Source organism: Trichomycterus rosablanca, chromosome 14, assembly GCF_030014385.1.
Source record: "Trichomycterus rosablanca isolate fTriRos1 chromosome 14, fTriRos1.hap1, whole genome shotgun sequence".
Classification (NCBI taxonomy): domain Eukaryota; kingdom Metazoa; phylum Chordata; class Actinopteri; order Siluriformes; family Trichomycteridae; genus Trichomycterus; species Trichomycterus rosablanca.
Window position 1 is genome coordinate 30,077,553 of NC_086001.1, and position 22,794 is coordinate 30,100,346.

The 22,794-nt window shown below is 42.5% G+C and overlaps 1 protein-coding gene, 3 non-coding genes and 1 pseudogene across 4 annotated transcripts; 1 reads left to right on the plus strand and 4 right to left on the minus strand.

Annotated features, from left to right (window-relative positions):
- Positions 1 to 22,794, minus strand: part of LOC134326286 (zinc finger protein 850-like) — a 226,344-nt pseudogene that overhangs the window by 110,831 nt on the left and 92,719 nt on the right.
- Positions 6,282 to 9,318, plus strand: LOC134327047 (maternal embryonic leucine zipper kinase-like). The gene is made up of 13 exons (XM_063009123.1): positions 6,282 to 6,332; positions 6,496 to 6,613; positions 6,716 to 6,801; positions 6,919 to 7,035; positions 7,125 to 7,268; positions 7,355 to 7,423; positions 7,682 to 7,774; positions 8,010 to 8,108; positions 8,284 to 8,352; positions 8,445 to 8,543; positions 8,662 to 8,748; positions 8,848 to 8,942; positions 9,055 to 9,318. The coding sequence occupies exons 1-12, from the start codon at positions 6,282 to 6,284 to the stop codon at positions 8,884 to 8,886; spliced, it is 1,071 nt and encodes a 356-aa protein (XP_062865193.1). The 3' UTR covers positions 8,887 to 8,942; positions 9,055 to 9,318.
- Positions 11,840 to 11,911, minus strand: trnaq-uug (transfer RNA glutamine (anticodon UUG)). The gene has a single exon. It is a non-coding gene; the product is annotated as a tRNA-Gln (tRNA).
- Positions 12,175 to 12,246, minus strand: trnaq-cug (transfer RNA glutamine (anticodon CUG)). The gene has a single exon. It is a non-coding gene; the product is annotated as a tRNA-Gln (tRNA).
- trnai-aau (transfer RNA isoleucine (anticodon AAU)) lies at positions 18,363 to 18,436 on the minus strand. The gene has a single exon. It is a non-coding gene; the product is annotated as a tRNA-Ile (tRNA).

Genomic DNA, 22,794 nt, shown 5'->3' on the forward strand with positions numbered 1-22,794 from the left:
GTGTGTCATGGTATGGGGGTGTGTCAGTACCAGGGTCTGTCATGGTATGGGGATGTGTAAGTACCAGGGTGTGTCATGGTATGGGGATGTGTAAGTACCAGGATGTGTCATGGTATGGGGGTGTGTCAGTACCAGTACTAGGGTGTGTCATGGTATGGGGGTGTGTCAGTACCAGGGTGTTTCATGGTATGGGGTGTGTCAGTACCAGTACCAGGGAGTGTCATGGTATGGGGGTGTGTCAGTACCAGTACCAGGGTGTGTCATGGTATGGGGGTGTGTCTGTACCAGGGTATGTCATGGTATGGGGGTGTGTCAGTACCAGTACCAGGGTGTGTCATGGTATGGGGTGTGTCAGTACCAGTACCAGGGTGTGTCATGGTATGGGGGTGTGTCAGTACCAGGGTGTGTCATGGTATGGGGGTGTGTCTGTACCAGGGTATGTCATGGTATGGGGGTGTGTCAGTACCAGATTGTGTCATGGTATGGGGGTGTGTCAGTACCAGTATCAGGGTGTGTCATGGAATGGGGGTGTGTCAGTACCAGGGTGTGTCATGGTATGGGGGTGTGTCAGTACAAGTAACAGGGTGTGTCATGGTATGGGAGTGTGTCAGTACCAGTACCAGGGTGTGTCATGGTATGGGGGTGTGTCAGTACCAGGGTGTGTCATGGTATGGGGGTGTGTCAGTACCAGTATCAGGGTGTGTCATGGTATGGGGGTGTGTCAGTACCAGTACCAGTACCAGGGTGTGTCATGGTATGGGGGTGTGTCTGTACCAGGGTATGTCATGGTATGGGGGTGTGTCAGTACCAGTACCAGGGTGTGTCATGGTATGGGGTGTGTCAGTACCAGTACCAGGGTGTGTCATGGTATGGGGGTGTGTCAGTACCAGGGTGTGTCATGGTATGGGGGTGTGTCTGTACCAGGGTATGTCATGGTATGGGGGTGTGTCAGTACCAGATTGTGTCATGGTATGGGGGTGTGTCAGTACCAGTATCAGGGTGTGTCATGGAATGGGGGTGTGTCAGTACCAGGGTGTGTCATGGTATGGGGGTGTGTCAGTACAAGTAACAGGGTGTGTCATGGTATGGGAGTGTGTCAGTACCAGTACCAGGGTGTGTCATGGTATGGGGGTGTGTCAGTACCAGGGTGTGTCATGGTATGGGAGTGTGTCAGTACCAGTACCAGGGTGTGTCATGGTATGGGGGTGTGTCAGTACCAGTACCAGGGTGTGTCATGGTATGGGGGTGTGTCAGTACCAGTACCAGGGTGTGTCATGGTATGGGGGTGTGTCAGTACCAGGGTGTGTCATGGTATGGGGGTGTGTCAGTACCAGTACCAGGGTATGTCATGGTATGGGGGTGTGTCAGTACCAGTACTAGGGTGTGTCATGGTATGGGGGTGTGTCAGTACCAGGGTGTGTCATGGTATGGGGGTGTGTCAGTACCAGTATCAGGGTGTGTCATGGTATGGGGGTGTGTCAGTACCAGTACTAGGGTGTGTCATGGTATGGGGGTGTGTCAGTACCAGGGTGTGTCATGGTATGGGGGTGTGTCAGTACCAGGGTGTGTCATGGTAATAATAATAATAATAATACATTTTATTTATATAGCGCTTTTCAAGATACTCAAAGACGCTTTACATAAGACAAATAATCAAAACAAATACGTACATACACCATACAAATCATAGTACAAAATCAAAATAGTACATCAACATCAAGAATAATTAAGATAAAAACAAAGAGAGCAGCATAAGACAGTTCATTAAAAATTAGCTAAATTATGAGAGAGAACAACAAATATAGAACAATTTCTTAAAATTAGACAGAAACAGGACAGATTTACATGCAATCAGGAAACTGAAAACTTTACAAGTTTTAGGATCTAGGACTTCACATTTCTGTCGTGATCTAAGTATAAAAACTATTAAAAAGAATAGCAAAAATAAAAGCATTTATTTTGTGTTGTTACAAGTTAAATGCCACTCTGAATAGATGAGTTTTGAGAAGTGACTTGAATTTGGACAGGTCAGGACAATCTCGTAGGTGTTTGGGGAGAGCATTCCATAAAGATGGAGCAGCTATGGAAAAGGCCCTGTCACCCCAGGTCCGGTGCTTGGTCCTAGAGGGTATGGACAGTAGGTTAGCCTCAGAAGAGCGAAGGCTACGGGAGGGAATGTGCTGATGGAGCAGGTCGGTGAGGTAGGATGGGGCCTGATTATGGAGAGCTTTGTGAGTGAATAGAAGAATTTTGAATTGAATGCGTTGAGCAACGGGAAGCCAATGAAGTTTTTGTAGAACAGGTGTAATATGATCACGGGAGCGAGTATGAGTAAGGAGGCGAGCAGCTGAATTCTGGATATACTGAAGTTTTTTTAGGATTTTGTTAGATGTACCATAAAGGATGCTATTGCAATAATCAATTCTGGATGTAATAAAAGCATGAATCAAGGTTTCGGCGGCAGAAAAGGAGAGTGATGGACGTAGACGTGCTATGTTTTTTAGATGAAAATGGTATGGGGGTGTGTCAGTACCAGTATCAGGGTGTGTCATGGAATGGGGGTGTGTCAGTACCAGGGTGTGTCATGGTATGTGGGTGTGTCAGTACCAGGGTGTGTCATGGTATGGGGGTGTGTCAGTACCAGTACTAGGGTGTGTCATGGTATGGGGGTGTGTCAGTACCAGGGTGTGTCATGGTATGAGGGTGTGTCATGGTATGGGGTGTGTCAGTACCAGGGTGTGTCACACACACACTTATACCTAGGGTACCCCGTTACCCCCAGAACATGGGGAGAACATGCAAACTCCACCCGGGATTCAAACCCAGGACCCTCCAGAAGCCGTCCCTCAGTGAAAATCAAGTCAGTATATGTGAAGTGAGATGAATCCAGTCATGCCCATATATGGTAAAGGTAAATTCACTCTGCTCCCTCGGAACGCTGTGACATCACAATGTGGACCTGTGCTCTTCAGCAGCAGCATTTAGATTTTCTCCTCATTTACGATGGCTGCTTCTCTGAGACAGAGGTTTCTGCGTGTGCTGTGTTGCGGGGCGCCTTCCCGGGCGTCCTCCATGGGCAACCCGGGTCAAGGGGGCTGCGCAGGGGCCCAGGAAGCGCTCCTGATGGAGGGGTTTCTGTTTAAGAGGACCAGAAGTGTGTTTAAAACCTGGAACAGGTCTGTACACTGATGCTTAGTGTATATATTAGGAATTCTACGTAATTATCAATATGATATATACAGTGTATCACAAAAGTGAGTACACCCCTCACATTTCTGCAGATATTTAAGTATATCTTTTCATGGGACAACACTGACAAAATGACACTTTGACACAATGAAAAGTAGTCTGTGTGCAGCTTATATAACATTGTAAATTTATTCTTCCCTCAAAATAACTCAATATACAGCCATTAATGTCTAAACCACCAGCAACAAAAGTGAGTACACCCCTTAGTGAAAGTTGCTGAAGTGTCAATATTTTGTGTGGCCACCATTATTTCCCAGAACTGCCTTAACTCTCCTGGGCATGGAGTTTACCAGAGCTTCACAGGTTGCCACTGGAATGCTTTTCCACTCCTCCATGACGACATCACGGAGCTGGCGGATATTCGAGACTTTGCGCTCCTCCACCTTCCGCTTGAGGATGCCCCAAAGATGTTCTATTGGGTTTAGGTCTGGAGACATGCTTGGCCAGTCCATCACCTTTACCCTCAGCCTCTTCAATAAAGCAGTGGTCGTCTTAGAGGTGTGTTTGGGGTCATTATCATGCTGGAACACTGCCCTGCGACCCAGTTTCCGGAGGGAGGGGATCATGCTCTGCTTCAGTATTTCACAGTACATATTGGAGTTCATGTGTCCCTCAATGAAATATAACTCCCCAACACCTGCTGCACTCATGCAGCCCCAGACCATGGCATTCCCACCACCATGCTTGACTGTAGGCATGACACACTTATCTTTGTACTCCTCACCTGATTGCCGCCACACATGCTTGAGACCATCTGAACCAAACAAATTAATCTTGGTCTCATCAGACCATAGGACATGGTTCCAGTAATCCATGTCCTTTGTTGACATGTTTTCAGCAAACTGTTTGCGGGCTTTCTTGTGTAGAGACTTCAGAAAAGGCTTCCTTCTGGGGTGACAGCCATGCAGACCAATTTGATGTAGTGTGCGGCGTATGGTCTGAGCACTGACAGGCTGACCCCCCACCTTTTCAATCTCTGCAGCAATGCTGACAGCACTCCTGCGCCTATCTTTTAAAGACAGCAGTTGGATGTGACGCTGAGCACGTGTACTCAGCTTCTTTGGACGACCAACGTGAGGTCTGTTCTGAGTGGACCCTGCTCTTTTAAAACGCTGGATGATCTTGGCCACTGTGCTGCAGCTCAGTTTCAGGGTGTTGGCAATCTTCTTGTAGCCTTGGCCATCTTCATGTAGCGCAACAATTCGTCTTTTAAGATCCTCAGAGAGTTCTTTGCCATGAGGTGCCATGTTGGAACTTTCAGTGACCAATATGAGAGAGTGTGAGAGCTGTACTATTAAATTGAACACACCTGCTCCCTATGCACACCTGAGACCTAGTAACACTAACAAATCACATGACATTTTGGAGGAAAAATTACAAGCAGTGCTCAATTTGGACATTTAGGGGTGTAGTCTCTTAGGGGTGTACTCACTTTTGTTGCCGGTGGTTTAGACATTAATGGCTGTATATTGAGTTATTTTGAGGGAAGAATAAATTTACACTGTTATATAAGCTGCACACAGACTACTTTTCATTGTGTCAAAGTGTCATTTTGTCAGTGTTGTCCCATGAAAAGATATACTTAAATATCTGCAGAAATGTGAGGGGTGTACTCACTTTTGTGATACACTGTATATACACTCAATATTATATATATATATACACTCAATATTATATTTATACACTCAATATTATATATATACGATGTGTTTGATCTCTGCAGGCGGTGGTTCATCATACAAAACGATCAGCTTCTCTACAAGAAGAGGTTTAAGGTAGGTCACATGACTTTACATGATCTAAATCAGCTCTCTCCTGGACTCTGTGAAATACCCATAATGCACCGCAGTCTTACGCCCCTCATAATTCGGGCGCATCACAGCATTATATAATCGAAATGTATAAATAAGAAGGTTTTATGTTCTATTCCCCCAGCGAGACTTCACGGTGCTGGCTGAAGACCTGCAGCGCTGTTCGGTCCAGAGCTGCGAGGACGCCGGGCGACGCTTCTGCTTCCGGGTGGTCACGCCCACAAGGTAAGTCCAGATCTATAATCACCAGAGATAGACAGACAGACAGATGATCAATAAACAGACAAAAGATAGATAGACAAGATGATGGATAGACAGACAGACAGGTAGATAGACAGACTATTTATCTATCTGTCTATCCATCTGTCTGTCTGAATGTCTGTCTATCTATCTGTTTAGCTATCTACTCAATCTGTCTGTCTGTCTGTATCCTATATAATCTGTATCTATCACCGTGTGTGTACAGGAGCTGTACGTTCCAGGCCGACTGTGAGGCAGGTAGACGGGCGTGGATCAGCGCCCTTCAGAACCTGACTGAGAGAGAAGGAACAGTCGAGAGCGAGGTGAATGATCTTTACCACTATACTCCGGGAGGGGAGGGGTTCGGTTCTCGGCTCTGTAACACCAGTTTAATGTGTCTGAATCAGGAGGAATCAGATGGGTACAAGAACGATTCGGAATCAGATTCCTCAAGCAAGCAGACAGACTCCCAGGGATCACGACTGTCTTCTGAAGCTCCAGGTAACCTTAACACCACCACATTTGAGTCCCACACTATTGAACTCTAGTGACTATATATTTAACTCTTGGACTTCATAGGTGACATCAGTTCTGGAGAAGTCGTCTGTGATGCTCTCGAGAACAAGGGTGAGTACGCCGAACCTTTATGTAGACCCTTATTTTTGGTCCACATGACACGTGGAGCATTATTCGTGATACTTGTGTTGAAGATGCTGAAGGAGAAACCACCGACAGAGAACGTCAAGAGGAGAAAACGACCAACACGAACCTGGACAGCTTTGAGAGCGGACACACTGTCGGAGAGCTGCTGGGAAAGGGAGGCTGCGGTTCCGTCTACGAAGGCGACCGTAAAGCGGATGGGAACCAGGTGAGTATCAGTTTGCTGTGTTGAGCCTCCCCTGGATCCTCCTATGGCTCCAGATACCTGTGACGACCAAACAGGACTTTATTGGGTCACTGTGGCAGATGGGCTCTTCCAGCATGGCTAGAAACGTCCCACATTGGTTGGAAGAGCATGACCAACACTTCCGAGTACTACCCTGACCCCCTGATTCCCCAGACTTGAACCCACCTCAGTTGTCATGTTGGCTTTACGGATCCTCCCCTGGATCCTGCCTTGGCTCCAGATACCTGTGACGACCTTCTGAAGAGGCCAAATCAGTAATAATAATAACATGTCTCTTGTGGGCAGCAGGTTGAGGTACCATGCGCTGTACCCGAGACAGACGACACCACAGAGGGAACGTCACGTGTGGTTGAGGACGTCTCTGAGCTGCACAAGTGCTATGAGGTTTACAAAACCATTGGATCAGGTAACTGGTACCACTTTCAGTCGTATCTCTGCCTTTGTGTAACACAGACGTGCCTCTTTTAAAACCTGACTTAATATTTTTTGTGATTCAATCGTTCTTCAGGTGGTTATGCGACGGTCAAGCTCGGCAGGCACATTCAGACTCAAGAGCCAGTGGCCATCAAGATCCTGGAGAAGAAAGAGCTTGGGGTTAGTTTCAGCAAAACCGTCTGTTAAAGACGGACGTGTCTCAGTTTCCAAACGTTTGGTTCTCCTAATTGTGATCTGAAAAGTCATAAAACTGTTCCTGTTTCATCCCCATTGCAGGATGAGTTGTCTGATTTGAGGATAGAGATTGAAGCCCTGAAGAACCTCAATCATCAGCACGTGTGCCGCTTGTACCAAGTCATGGAGACTGCTGACCAGATCTACATGGTGCTTGAGGTACCATCAGTGGTTGGAAACTATCAGATTTGATTTAATCTCTGGATTTACGATGATTTGCTGCTCACTTGACTCGCTTTTTCCTCCAGTTTTGTCCGGGTGGAGATCTGTTCGACCACATCGATAATAACAACAGGTTGTCGGAGGAGGAGACGCGCAGGATCTTCCGTCAGATCGTCTCTGCACTGGCCTACGTCCACAGCCAGGGATACGCCCACCGTGACCTTAAGCCAGTGCGTCAGCCAAACGATTTCCACTTATACTTTGTGCGCTTTCTTTGTTAGTGCTTGTACATGACGTGTTTTATTTTGACTCTCAGGAAAACATGATGCTGGATGAGAAGAACAACATCAAGCTCATCGACTTTGGTCTCTGTGCCAAACCAGAGGTTCGTGTCTCTCCTAAGACTGTAGTGTACTGTATACTTAAATCAAGCGTGCCATTCAGAGAGTCTAGTAAGGTGGTGTGTTTACCCCCATCCATCATGCTTTAATAAAGCCTTGCACACATGGTGTCCACAATTAGTTTCAGTGATCAGTTAGATGAACAGGACGTCACAGAGCCATGCTGGTTCAGTTTGTGTGTTGTGTTGCAGATGCGAGTCAACAGTTGGACCTTCGGTTGATAGAAATCTGTTTTGTTGTAGGGTGGATTGGGTACTGCTCTGATTGAGGGCTGTGGAACCCCTCCCTACTTGGCACCAGAAATCATTGATGCGCAACCCTATAATGGTGCAGAGGTAGGTGTATGTGGGGTGTGTCCCCAGGTTATTCATGATAAACTTCAATTGAAAAGTCTCCAAATCCAAGGTGTTCAGTCCCCTCTGTAGCCCCATTCATGAGTTATTCTATGAGGTCTGAATGAGGGGACTGACCAGGATAAAGCATGGTTAAAAAAGACAATGAATATGTGTGTGTGTGTGTGTGTGTGTGTGTGTGTGTGTGTGTGTGTGTGTGTGTGTGTGTGTGTTTTAGGCAGATGTTTGGAGCTTGGGTGTTGTCCTATATGACATGCTGTGTGGCTACCTCCCGTTCGATGGTGACAACTTTGTGGAGCTCCATGAACAAATCACTGTAAGTCTTGGAACTACAATGAAACACCATTGGCATACGCGTCTTGTTACAATTAGGAAACAGAATCCATTATTTAATGCTCAGCAGCATGTTAAACATACAGTAAAAGTAACAGTAACGGCTTGTGGTGATGTTCTTTGATCAGATGTGATTGTTTTGCTCTGTGTTTCCTCAGAAAGGACATTTTGACACTCCTGACTGGCTGTCTCCTGGTTCTGTACTGCTGATTAAGGAAATGCTGCAGGTGTGTGTTTATGGTGTGTTTAATGTGAGCAAAGTGGGTGTGTGTTTCTCTGTGGGCTTCATCACCTGAAGTTCTTGTATCTTGTCCTGTAGGTGGTTCCAGAGCGGCGCATAAAGGTGGAGCATCTGCTAGATCATGAGTGGGTAATGAAGGGGTACAGCAGCCCTGTGGAATGGCACAGCACATGCCCGGTACAACATCCACCCTAGACGTAGTACAGTGACATGATGGAGATCCACCGTACAGAAGATTGTATCTTTATTATCTCACATACTCATATATTTGTGTGTGTGTGTGTTTGTGTCTCAGCTGGATCATCTAGATGAGGAGAGCATCACCGAGATGGCTGTGATGTTCAGACAGTCCAACCAAAGCACCAAGCAGCTGGTGTCTGAGGTACATTTCAGTACTTGTATCTGCATCAACACAGATGCCATTTATTAATATTGATGTTCTTGTGCTCCATTTAAAAGAGATGTGTGTGTGTGTGTGCAGTGGAAGTTTGATCAGACCACACGTATCTTTTGCTCTTGAGAAGGAAGCAGCGCAGTAGTTCAGTGTGTAGCTGAGCGGACGTGTAAGAAATTCAGGTAACATTTCCACAATCAGTGTATTTTACCTGATAAATGCTGCTCTACATGCTCATCTGTCCAAACACTACAGCTTCTGAAATGTTCTTACACCTCTTCTTGTTTTATTTAGCAGGAGACGTCGTCGGCGCATCAAGGAGGGACGATGGTGGAGCCGTCCAATCAGGACACGTTACATCTCAATTTCCCATTTCAGTGATTGTTGCAGATGTTTCTCTCTAACCCATCCTCTCTCTCTCTCTTCTTTTACCAGAACGATGCATTTTGGGTATCTGTGTGTGACTGGTTAGAGGAACTCCACTGAGGTGCAGCCCTTGTTGATCCACACAGCTGTATGAGAAGTGTAGAACATGGATGACCAGGATCAACAAGCATCAAAATCTTATAACATTAAATAATAAATAAATAAACTCACTGAATATATGAAGGTGCATGGATGTTCATTTTTACAATAGCAACACAACGTTTCCGACATGTTACAGAACATTGAACTCAGCAGTGAAGATACAGACCTACTGTCAGCTCACTCAGAGCAGCCTGAGATTGTTACCCTAAAACTTAATGAACTCATATCTCCTAAAGAGACAGTAAACTATTAACAACCATTTTATAATACACAAGGTCCAGTTACAAAATACACTATATTGCCAAAAGTATTCACTCACCCATCCAAATCATTGAATTCAGGTGTTCCAATCACTTCCATGGCCACAGGTGTATTAAACGAAGCACCTCGCCTTGTCGCTCTCAGGAGCTCAGTGAATTCCAGCGTGGTACTGTGATGCCACCTGTGCAACAAGTCCAGTTGAGAAATTTCCTCACTACTAAATATTATACAGTCGACTGTCAGTGGTATTATAACAAAGTGGAAGCGTTTGGGAACAAAGTGGTACCACGTAAAATGGCAAAGCGGGTCAGCGGATGCTGAGGAACATAGTGCACAGAGGTCACCAACGTTCTGCAGAGTCGATCACTACAGACCTCCAAACTTCATGTGGCCTTCAGATGAGCTCAAGAACAGTGTGTAGAGCTTCATGGAATGGGTTTCCATGGCCAAGCAGCTGCATCCAAGCCTTACATCACCAAGCGCATGGACTAAAGCATGCTGCCATCACGCTTCTCTACCTGGCAATTCAATGGAGTTTGGGTTTGGCGGTTGCCAGGAGAACAGTACTTGTACAAGTTTGGTGGAGGGGGGATTATGGTGTGGGGGTGTTTTTCAGGAGTTGGGCTTGGCCCCTTAGTTCCAGTGAGAGAAACTCTTAATGCTTCAGCATACCAAGAGATTTTGGACAATTTCATGCTTCCAACTTTGTGGGAACAGTTTGGGGATGGCCCTTTCCTGTTCCAACATGACTGCGCACCAGTGCACAAAGCACAAAGTCCTTAAAGACGTGGATCAGCCAGTTTGGTGTGAAAGAACTTGACTGGTCTCAACCAGATAGAACACCTTGAGATGAATTAGAGCGGAGACTGTGAGCCAGGCCTTCTCGTACAACATCAGTGTCTGACCTCACAAATGCACTTCTGGATGAATGGTCAAAAATTCCCATAAACACACTCCTAAACCTTGTGGAAAGCCTCTCAGAGGAGTTGAAGCTGTTATAGCTGCAAAGGGTGGCCAACATCATATTAAACCTGGTGGATTAAGAATGGGACGTCACTCAAGTTTTCTGTTATTCCTCAAAGAAATTGATTGAAGTCAGGATTTCTCGTTGTGATGTTTTGCTTTAATCTTCACTGAAAGTGTGCAGACTCTTAAATGGTTTTTGTGCTGCCATGCAGCTGGTTGAATGGAGTTAGTGTAGAATCATGTACAAAGATCTAAAGGAAGAATAGGTTAACTGGCCGGTTAGCTCAGTTGGTTAGTGCGTGGTGCTAATAACTCCAAGGTTGTGGGTTCGATCCCCATATGGGCCACCCTTACCTTAATGATTAAAGGTAGCATGGTTGAGAGAGAGTCAGGTAAGCATGTGCTGTGTGTCAGGACTTTCTAAACGGAGTAATTTAATCAATGAAAGTAAGAATATCGTCCTGTTCTTCTGCCATCTTCAATTCTGGCTTCATTTCACCTAATGAACTTGGCATGACCTTTATAAATGCTTACAATCCATTTCATCAATGGCAATTAAAAAAAAAAAAAGAACTGCTGTGTAATTGAGTGAATTCTTGCACTGCACATGGCAGAAGACTAAAAGAAATGTAGACCGTGTAGAATAAAAGTATTAGGAAAGTATGAGGTTAAAAGCATCAGCTTTTATTTATTCTTAAAAGAAAAATACATGAACCTCAGTCATCTCACACGAAGATCTATTCTGCTCAACAACAGTAAAGCTCTCCATCGTTTCTGTGTGGCAGCTCCATAACTGAAGGGCTGTCAGTGTGGAGTGCTGCTCCATCCCAAAATATAATCGCAAATCATTGTTTACAGCGCCATCTAACAGCCAACTTGCTCTTAAATTACTAATTATTAACTTTTGGGCTTAAGTCAGACCTCACTGTGTGGTTCCATGGTGTAATGGTTAGCACTCTGGACACAAATCCAGAGTCAAAGCCAAAAAGAAAAATACACACACACACACACACACAACTTCAGACTTTACTTTTACATCTCAGATTTTTTTAACTTACGTGATTGATATAATTCTGAGCTAATTTAGAAGTTTTCAGTCAGTAAACAAGAGTAATTTTAGTTAAACATTGCCACCCAAGTATCAAAATAACAAACTATTCCACTGTTAAACTGCACTGAGTTAAGTTTAGGACCCAGTTGGCCGGTAGATGGCGCTGTAAACAATGATTTGCCTTTTGGTGTTACAGTTTGGCATAGAGCAGTCACATGTGGAACACTATTCTCTACTCAGCATTGATAACAGTGTTTTTACCTAAATAAAACCAGGTTCTACCGAGATTTGAACTCGGATCACTGGATTCAAAGTCCAGAGTGCTAAACATTACACCATGGAACCACACAGAGAGGTCTTACTTAAGCCCAAAAGTTAATAATTAGTCATTTAAGAGCAAGTTGGCTGTTAGATGACGCTGTAAACAATGATTAGCGATTATATTTTGGGATGGAGCAGTCACATGTGGAACACTATAACACTACTAGTGCTATTATGATATTCAAGCTGGATGAATGGATGGAAATTAACATGTCATTTAAGGTGACTCTAAACTAGCACATTGTGTCAATCTTGGACCTCACACCGGGCCCTGAATAAAAGCAGTAAGGTCCCACCGAGATTTGAACTCAGATCACTGGATTCAGAGTCCAGAGTGCTAACCATTACACCATGGAACCTTGACTCCAAGAAAACTAAACGTAATGATTAGCCATTGCTGAATAAATTAAACAAAAAAGAAAAATAAACACAACTTCAGACTTTACTTTTACATCTCAACTTATTTAAACTACATGATTGATATAATTGACTGAAATCAATAGAAAAACTGAGGTAATTTAGAAGTTTTAAACACTAAATAAAAGTAATTTTAGTTAAACATTGCCACCCGAGTATCAAAATCACAACAACACGTTCCACTGTTGGAAAATGGCACTAAGTAAAAAAAGACTTGCCACTTTTTTTGTTCTAATTTGGCATAGAGCAGTCATATGTGAAACACTATTTATTCTCTACTCAGCATTGATAACAGTGTTTTTACCTAAATAAAGCCAGGTTCCACCGAGATTTGAACTTGGATCACTGGATTCAGAATCCACAGTGCTAACCATTACACCATGGAAGCACAAAAGATAAACAATTCAGCACAAAGGTTAATAATTACACCATTAACTCCACATGTTTAACGTAGTGTTGATGGTATTTAAGCTGGATGAATAGATGGTAGTTAACATGTCAGATATCCCAAGTTGCAAAAACTCATTTCAGGACAAAAAAAAGCTAAAGCCCTCTCCCACACAGCAAAGGATATGGGTGATAACCACATTTTTTGGAGTTGCTAACTGAACTGTGTACTAAAAGAAATTTAGACCGTGTAGAATAAAAGTATTAGGAAAGTATGAGGTTAAAAACATCAGCTTTTATTTATTCTTAAAAGAAAACTACATGAACCTCAGTCATCTCACACGAAGATCTGTTCTGCTCAACAACAGTAAAGTTCTCCATCTTTTCTGTGCGGCAGCTCCATAACTGAAGGGCTGTCAGTGTAGAATCGTGTTTGTGGGTACATGCCCTGTCCTTGCACCCCGGCTGGTTTGCTCAGTTGGTTTGAACGTGGTGCTAATAACGCCAAGGGCGTTGGTTCAAGCCCTGTGTGAGCCACACCCACTTTAGGACTTAAACTAACAAACAAGTGCTCTTCCTCTTACTAGCAGGTTCTATTGACCTGGGCTTCAAACGTTGTCTCTGACAAGTGTGAGTTATTTTTAATGCCCCTCTCATTCAGGTCAGAAACATGTGATTATTGCAATTTGCCAAACTTAATTACCCTGCTGTAAAAGTTAGCAAGTCATGTGACCCATGTGTACCGTCCAATGAAACAGCTGTGCGCGTGTCTCTGTGGTGCAATCGGTTAGCGCGTTTGGCTGTTAACCGAAAGGTTGGTGTTTTGAGCCCACCCAGGGACGAGTGTCTTTTATTGCACAACCATGTCTTTTGATGAAACGGATATGAGACACAACAACAATGTGTAGTCCAACAGAAATATTGGAAATGAGCAACTGAAAAACATCCAGTAAACAACAGTCCTACAAGCACAAATATCCACCTGATAAGTCACCGGAGACTGACTGTCCAAAGTGGAAGAACGTCCTTTTGGTTTCTGTAGACATTAAACGAAGATACTAACCCAACTTGGGGCTCGAACCCACGACCCTGAGATTAAGAGTCTCATGCTCTACCGACTGAGCTAGCCGGGCTTAAGCAGCATATCAGAACAGACAGCTCATCGGTCAGACCATCAGAGAGATGTAGGTTTAATTCACTAACATCACGACCAGATTAAGAACTAATTCACAGTTTACAAACAAACTAAGTTCAAAATAATCAACAGAAACAGAAACAGACTTAGGCTGCGTCCGAAATCGCATACTTACTGAGTACGTACTAGATTGGAGGAAGTATGCACCACTCGGCCGGTAAAGAAGTACGTACTTTCAGTACAGAAGTGTGCAGTATGCACACAACACCCGTACGTACTATGTCCGCCATCTTACCAATGTCAAGTGACCATAGTTACAGACCGCATGCTTATTTCAAGCTCCACTCGCCAAAATTTTGGGTATTTATCGTTTTTATTTGCGCCACTTACTGATTAATCTATAGTCATGTATCCCGACTCCACAGTGAGACGGCAGAGAGTAGTAAATCACAGAAGAGAACTAAGAAAGTTATTGATTTTTTACCTCAGAGATAATGTAAGTACTGCTATCCTGTTTAGCAACAGTATACTACATTACCATGATTAGACTACTACAATGAAAATCGTCTGTGCACGACATTGTGCACAAAATGAGTAGGGCTGTCAGAGGGCTCGTCAGGAGGATCATCACCCTACCAACTGGTGATGAACTGGAGTGTGTAGGAGCTGGGTTTGCCCACTTGGCCGGATCCGAATGTTTTAGAGTGGCAGTTGGTGCTACTGATGGGTGCCACATTCGAATAAAACCTTCGTCTGCCAACGCACAGTTCTACCTAAACAGGAAGCTGTTCCACTCAATTCAGCTTCAAGCCATCTGTGACCACCTGGGGAAATTCAGATACATTTTTGTTGGTTATCCTGGGTCGATTCATGATGCAAGGGCACTAAAGAACAGCCCTGTGTATAAAGAGGGCTTATACCCACCTGCAGGACGATACATTTTTGGGGATGGGGGTTATCCCTGCATTAATACACCCATCCGGCTCCTGACCCCCTATCGAGAGCCTGTGCAGAACCCTTGAGGTGAGCCCTGTCTTTGCCCCGGAGGTTGTTGCATGCTGTGCGGTGCTCCACAACCTCTGTATCACTCATGGAGACATCATTGAGCCAGAATTAACAGAGGTACATGTTGACCAACCAGAGCCTGTAATTAATGACATTACATCAGGTGAAGATGGAAGAAAGCATCTGGCTGCAGCTGTCTCAGCACCACAGCACAGCATATAAGCTCTTTATGAGCATGATTATATTTAGAAAAATGTTTTGTTAACAGTTCTTGATTGTCTCTTGACATTAACAGTTTATGCATTAATTAAAAGTAAAACTTGAATATTTTTTTAATTACAATTTCAAATTTTTAATTTTTTTCTATTTTTAATTAAGGTTAAATGAAAAAGAAAATCCTTTATTTCCATTATTTGCCAACACATTTTCTTTCTCACAACATACAATAATACTACAACACTTTTTCATTTTCAATTATTTATTTTTTCATTAGAATCTGTAGGATTTTAATAAACTTTTCCTCTCTCACTCTTGCCTCCCTATCTCTCCTTTCCTCCCTCATTCTTGCTTCCTGGTCTCTCCTCTCTCTCTCTCGCGTCTCTCGCTCTCGCTTTTCCTCTCTCTGATGTGTCTCTTCTTTCCTCCCTCTCCTCAGCCTCTCTCCATCTTCTCTCCTCGTTCTCTGCTGCTTCTATCTCCCTCTCATTTTCCCTTTCTTCTATCTCCCTCAGATACTCTACTAAATCTTTCTCCCCTCGTCTCTTTTTGGCTGGGGTTTCCATGCTTCTCGAGGATGGTGAAGCTATAGCAGCATTCTGGCCAGATGAGGAAATAATGGTCACTGGGCTAATTGATGGTCTCCCACTTATTGCCTCATCCATATCCACGTACCATTTCCAGGATGCTGCTGTTGCTTCACCACCCTCTGTACTTACCCCAGTAGGTGAACACTTAAGTTCCTACAAGATTCATAAACACAGTACAATGACCTTAACTTGTATTATAAATCTTTTCTGATATTTTTACTGAAGATCTTACTAACAAACGGAGCTTACTTTGTACTTTTGTTTGAGGTTCTCCCACTTCTTCTTCACATAAGTGGGAGTCACCTTCCCCTGCATTTGGTTCTCCAACACAAAGCCTCTACAATATAATGCACATAACAGTTATTAATGTATATAGCATACACTGCTTCAAAAAAAGTTTGGTCATTAAAAGTTTTTAATGCTTTGAAAAAGTTAGCAAAACTTAAATACTAAAACTTGTTTTCATACCACCCTTTGTAATGAATATTATGCATAAGATGTAACACAAATTTTGTTATGTCAAACAAACAGTCACTTACTCAAACCCTCGAACCGCTGCATTCCGTTTTCCAGTGAAGAGGGCCTGGTTGGCCACTCTCCACCGGATAAGATTTTTAGTGTCTTCATCAGACCCTGCAATATCAAACATTAGTTTTAAAAGAGATTTCTAATGTGACTGTGTAGCAACATTACAACAATCATGAATGTTTAGCCTCAACAACCCCAAAGCTAGATATATCTACCTTCCTAAAGATAGTTTAGGATAGCCCATCACTAGCATTACAGATCAAATTAAATGAATCTATAGATAGATCATTTATTACAGCAGCTCAATATATATTAATGCAAAGTATTATAGTAAGCAAGTATTAAGGTATGCAAGTATTCAAATTTGCAAGTATTAAAATACAGAAGTATTAAGTACACATGGAATGTTGTACAACACTATGTAGTTAAATACATTGAATAAAGAAAGTAGTACAACCCCTGGCAAAAATTATGGAATCACCACTCTTGGAAGATGTTCTTTCAATTGTTTAATTTTGTAGAAAAAAAAAAAATCACAGACATGCCACAAAACTATCATTTCTCAAACTGTCAACCCTCTGGCATTAAGAAACAATAAAAAAAGAAACAAATATAATAGTTGTGGTCAGTCACAATTGCTTTTTTTTTAGATCAAGTAGAGGAAAAAAATATGGAATCACTCAAATCTGAGGAAAAAATTATGGAATCATTAGAAAACACTGCACCATTATTACTTTGTTGTACCACCTCTGGCTTTTATAATGGTTTAAACTCTCGGAGGCATGGAGTTAACTAATGACAAACAGTATTCATCATTAATCTGCCTTCAACTGTCTCTTATTGCTGTTGCCAGATCAGCTTTGCAGGTTGGAACCTTGTCATTGACCATTTTCTTCAATTTCCACCAGAGATTTTCAAATGGATTGAGATCCGGACTATTTGCAGGCCATGCCATTGACATTATATGTTTTCTTGAAGGAAAGTTTTCACATCCTTTGCCCTATGGCAAGATGCATTATCATCTTGAAAAATGAAGTCATCATCACCAAACATCCTTTCAATGTGGACTTTGGCATTTATTGAAGACCATCTCCCCTGTGCCTTTACCTGACATGCAGGCCCATATCATCAACAACTGTGGAAATTAACATGTTTTCTTTAGGCAGTTATCTTCATAAATTTCATTGTACAGACACCAAACAAAAGTTCCAGCATCATCACCTTGCCCAATGCAGATTCGCGATTCATCACTGAAGATCACTTTTATCCAGTCACCCACAGTCCACGATTGCTTTTCTTTAGCCTACTTTAACCTTGTTCTTTTCTTTTTAGGTGTTAATGATGGCTTTTGTTTGGCTTTTCTGTATGTAAATCCCATTTCTTTTAGGTGATTTCTTACAGTTCAGTCACAGACATTGACTCCACTTTCCGGCCACTTGTTTCTCATTTGTTTTGTTGTGCATTTTCTGTTTTCAAGACATATTGCTTTAAGTTTTCTATCTTGATGCTTTGATGTCTTACTTGGTCTACCAGTGTGCTTCCCTTTTACAACCTTCCCATTTTGTTAGTACTTGGTCCAGATTTTAAACACAGCTTACTGGGAACAACCAACATCTTTTGCGACATTCCACAATGATTTATCTTCTTGAAGGAGTTTTATAATCCTCTCATTTGTTTCAACTGACATATCTTGTGTTGGAAACATGATTCATGACAATCTGCTTTGTGCAACAGCTCTCCGAGGTGTAAGCACTCTTTTTAAACTGAAGAATAATTAGCAAATCTAATCTGCTGCAGATGTTTTGTTTTTAAACTGCAAATTACAGAGTGATTCCATAATTTTTTCCTCAGATTTGAGTGATTCCATATTTTTTTCCTCTACTTGATCTAAAAAAAGCAATTGTGACTGACCACAACTATTATATTTGTTTCTTTTTTTTTTATTGTTTCTTAATGCCAGAAGGTTGACATTTTGAAAAATGATAGTTTTGTGGCATGTCTGTAATTTATTTTTTTTTCTACAAAATTAAACAATTGACAGAACATCTTCCAAGAGCGGTGATTCCATAATTTTTGCCAGGGGTTGTATATCGCTTTTATTGTCCTACCAGAATGACAACATTTGAAGCCCAGGTCAATAGGACCTGCTAGTTAGAGAAGACTCACTTGTTGGTTAGTTTAAGTCCAAAAGTGGGTGTGGCCCGTATGGGGATCGAACCCACGACCTTGGCGTTATTAGCACCACGCTCTAACCAACTGAGCTAACCGGCCGATGTACAAGGTCAGGGTGTGGTGCACTTAAGGGAACAACATAAAAGAAAAATAGAATGCCATCTGTTTACTCTGTAATCGATTGGTGAGCCTGCACATCGATCAGTGCGAGGACTGAGGGGAGGGAAAACTAGAAGGCACCTGCAGCACCTGTATCATTATAAAGTGATGCGGCTGTGAACAGTACTCGAAGTGTCCTGTGTCTTTTTCCTTTTTATAATTTTCTATAATCCCCTCTCTCAGGGGCGTAACAAGGTCATATACCCACATACCCAATTCTACACTGACCGCCCTTCAGTTATGGAGCTGCCACACAGAAACGATGGAGAGCTTTACTGTTGTTGAGCAGAACAGATCTTCGTGTGAGATGACTGAGGTTCATGTATTTTTCTTTTAAGAATAAATAAAAGCTGATGCTTTTAACCTCATACTTTCCTAATACTTTTATTCTACACGCTCTAAATTTCTTTTAGTCTTCTGCCATGTGCAGTGCAAGAATTCACTAAATTACACAGCAGTTCTCTTTTTATTTATTTATTTTTGCCATTGACAAAATTGATAGTAACCATTTATAAAGGTCATGTCACGTTCATTAGGTGAAATGAAGCCAGAATTAAAGATGGCAGAAGAACAGGGTGGTATTCTTACTTTCAGTGATTAAATTACTCAGGTTAGAAAGTCCTGATACACAGAACATGCTCACCTGACTCTCTCTCAAACATGCTAACTTCAATCAATAAAGTCGGTGTGGCCTGTACAGGGATCGAACCCACGACTTATATGTGTGTTCTATCTAAACTATACTGTATTGTGGTACATTCATTCAGCCTTCCACAGTTTAGACCCGCCCACTTAACCACCAGTTTGCCTCCACAGTGAGCCTGTATAGAGAGAGATTTGATTTTTTGTGTGTACCGTCCAATGAAACAGCTGTGCTGTTAGCTGTGCACGTCTGTGGCGCAATTGGTTAGCGCGTTCGGCTGTTAACCGAAAGGTTGGTGGTTCAAGCCCACCCAGGGACGAGTGTCTTTTATTGCACGACCATGTCTGATGATCAGACAATTAAACCTCAGTGTATATTATCTGGAAACAGATGCTCTTCATATAGAAATATGCTTTACATTTGCTTGATGGTAATAACTCTTAGTGAAGTCTTAATGAACAATTAAAACATCAATTCAGGTTTAGTTCAATTGGGGAAAAATATTAACAGTAGCTCGACTTCCTAAAATCCAGAATCTACACGTACAAATCCTACATTCATTCCACAAAGTTCACAAACATGATTTAATGAGTGAAAACTTGATGTTTGGAGCCTCTCTGGTGTGCAGGCTGGTACTGTGTATCAGCACCACTTACTGTGTGCAGGACCTGAGTCGTATCTGCTCCAGTCACTGGTTGGCGGCATTAAGCTCAGTCAAGAACTTTAAGAAATATATAGTTTAGATAGTTCACACATATAAGAACCCACAAAACCTCTTAGATGTGTATTAAGAAAGTCTGTTTCAGCTGCTTGAATGGAGTTAGTGTAGAATTATGTACAAAGATCTAAAGAAAGTACAGATGAAGTGGCTGGTTAGCTCAGTTGTTTAGAGCATGGTGCTAATAACACAAAGGTCGCAGGTTCGATCCCTGTACGGGCCACACCCACATTTGGACTTAATAACTAACAAACAACTGAGCCTTCTCTAACTCCCAGTTCCTACTGACCAGGGCTTCAAACGTTGTCTCTGACAAGTGTGAGATCTTTTTACTGCCCCTCTCATTCAAGTCAGAAACATGCCATTATTTCAATTAGCCAAACTTAATGACCCTTCTGTAAATGGTTTAATGTGCACACTACTGCTACTGGCTTGTTTTTCTTTTCTACAATGTAAGTTCATACCTTCAGGTTCTAGTTATTTGAGATCTCTACATAGATTTCTTCCTCATGTACAGAAAGACGCAGTTCAGTTTGAGAAGCTCACAGCGGGAGAGCGAGTGAGTCTGCGCGTTCAAATTAATCAAATGAGTCGATTCTTTAATCCGGTTCTTTAAGTCAAAAGACGAGAATAGACTCGAAAGAGTCGATTCACTAAGTTGATAGTACTCAGCAATGAGCCGTTAGAAGCTGAAGGAGTCGATTCTTTTTGATGAAGTCAACATTTTATGTTATACAAACTACTTAAAAGAGTCAAAAAAACGTCAGATCACCTAAATATTATCTACATAACACATACAGCAAAAACATGTGAATGTGTGTAACCGCCCAGCTAGCAAAAAATTTATGGCCCAGTTCTGGGCCATATTCGGCATGCCGGAACTTTTTGTGTCGGCCCACATCCGGCAGCCAGATCTGGCCCAGTGTCAAAATGAATGACGGTTAGATTGTGGCCCGTATACGGCTGCCCGGATCCCAGCCATGACTGCCAGCAATATGCCAGCACTTAACCACCTGCTAGCCAGAACAACCAATATCGGGCCAATAATGGCCCAGTTCTGGCCTGCAGTAGATTTTTAAAAAGGCTTTCCCCAGCCATATGTAACCTTTAATGGTCACTGGGACTACTTCAAATGTTCTTGCTCTTTATTAATAAGTACAACTATTGCAAATAATGTATTAATAAGAAGACAAAGGTGAAGAATAAGAATAATAGTAACAAAAATGTACACATGTTTAACATATATGTATGTATGTCTTAAAAAAATTTCTTAAATAGTACTATATAGTACAGTTAAACCAGTAACAGAAAAAAAACTAATGTACACCAACATTTTTATCAAGTATTTTTATTTATTATAAGTTAATAATAAAAAATAATAATATAATAGCCATAATTTCCTGCCTCACACTGGTCTTCAATTCTGAAATGAAACCAAAAACAGAAATGAAAAACGTTGAATGTTGAAGAAAATAATGCCACAAGCATTATCCAGAACAGTACTTTAGCAAAACAGTGTCTTCAGTAGGTTGAATAACATAAGCACAAACTTAAGTTTGCCTACAAACTAGGGCCACTGTAAAAAAAAAAAAAAAAAAAAAAAAAAAAAAAAAAAATATATATACAGTGTATCACAAAAGTGAGTACACCCCTCACATTTCTGCAGATATTTAAGTATATCTTTTCATGGGACAACACTGACAAAATGACACTTTGACACAATGAAAAGTAGTCTGTGTGCAGCTTATATAACAGTGTAAATTTATTCTTCCCTCAAAATAACTCAATATACAGCCATTAATGTCTAAACCACCGGCAACAAAAGTGAGTACACCCCTAAGAGACTACACCCCTAAATGTCCAAATTGAGCACTGCTTGTCATTTTCCCTCCAAAATGTCATGTGATTTGTTAGTGTTACTAGGTCTCAGGTGTGCATAGGGAGCAGGTGTGTTCAATTTAGTAGTACAGCTCTCACACTCTCTCATACTGGTCCAACATGGCACCTCATGGCAAAGAACTCTCTGAGGATCTTAAAAGACGAATTGTTGCGCTACATGAAGATGGCCATGGCTACAAGAAGATTGCCAACACCCTGAAACTGAGCTGCAGCACAGTGGCCAAGATCATCCAGCGTTTTAAAAGAGCAGGGTCCACTCAGAACAGACCTCGCGTTGGTCGTCCAAAGAAGCTGAGTGCACGTGCTCAGCATCACATCCAACTGCTGTCTTTGAAAGATAGGCGCAGGAGTGCTGTCAGCATTGCTGCAGAGATTGAAAAGGTGGGGGGTCAGCCTGTCAGTGCTCAGACCATACGCCGCACACTACATCAAATTGGTCTGCATGGCTGTCACCCCAGAAGGAAGCCTCTTCTGAAGTCTCTACACAAGAAAGCCTGCAAACAGTTTGCTGAAGACATGTCAACAAAGGACATGGATTACTGGAACCATGTCCTATGGTCTGATAAGACCAAGATTAATTTGTTTGGTTCAGATGGTCTCAAGCATGTGTGGCGGCAATCAGGTGAGGAGTACAAAGATAAGTGTGTCATGCCTACAGTCAAGCATGGTGGTGGGAATGCCATGGTCTGGGGCTGCATGAGTGCAGCAGGTGTTGGGGAGTTACATTTCATTGAGGGACACATGAACTCCAATATGTACTGTGAAATACTGAAGCAGAGCATGATCCCCTCCCTCCGGAAACTGAGTCGCAGGGCAGTGTTACAGCATGATAATGACCCCAAACACACCTCTAAGACGACCACTGTTTTATTGAAGAGGCTGAGGGTAAAGGTGATGGACTGGCCAAGCATGTCTCCAGACCTAAACCCAATAGAACATCTTTGGGGCATCCTCAAGCGGAAGGTGGAGGAGCGCAAAGTCTCGAATATCCGCCAGCTCCGTGATGTCGTCATGGAGGAGTGGAAAAGCATTCCAGTG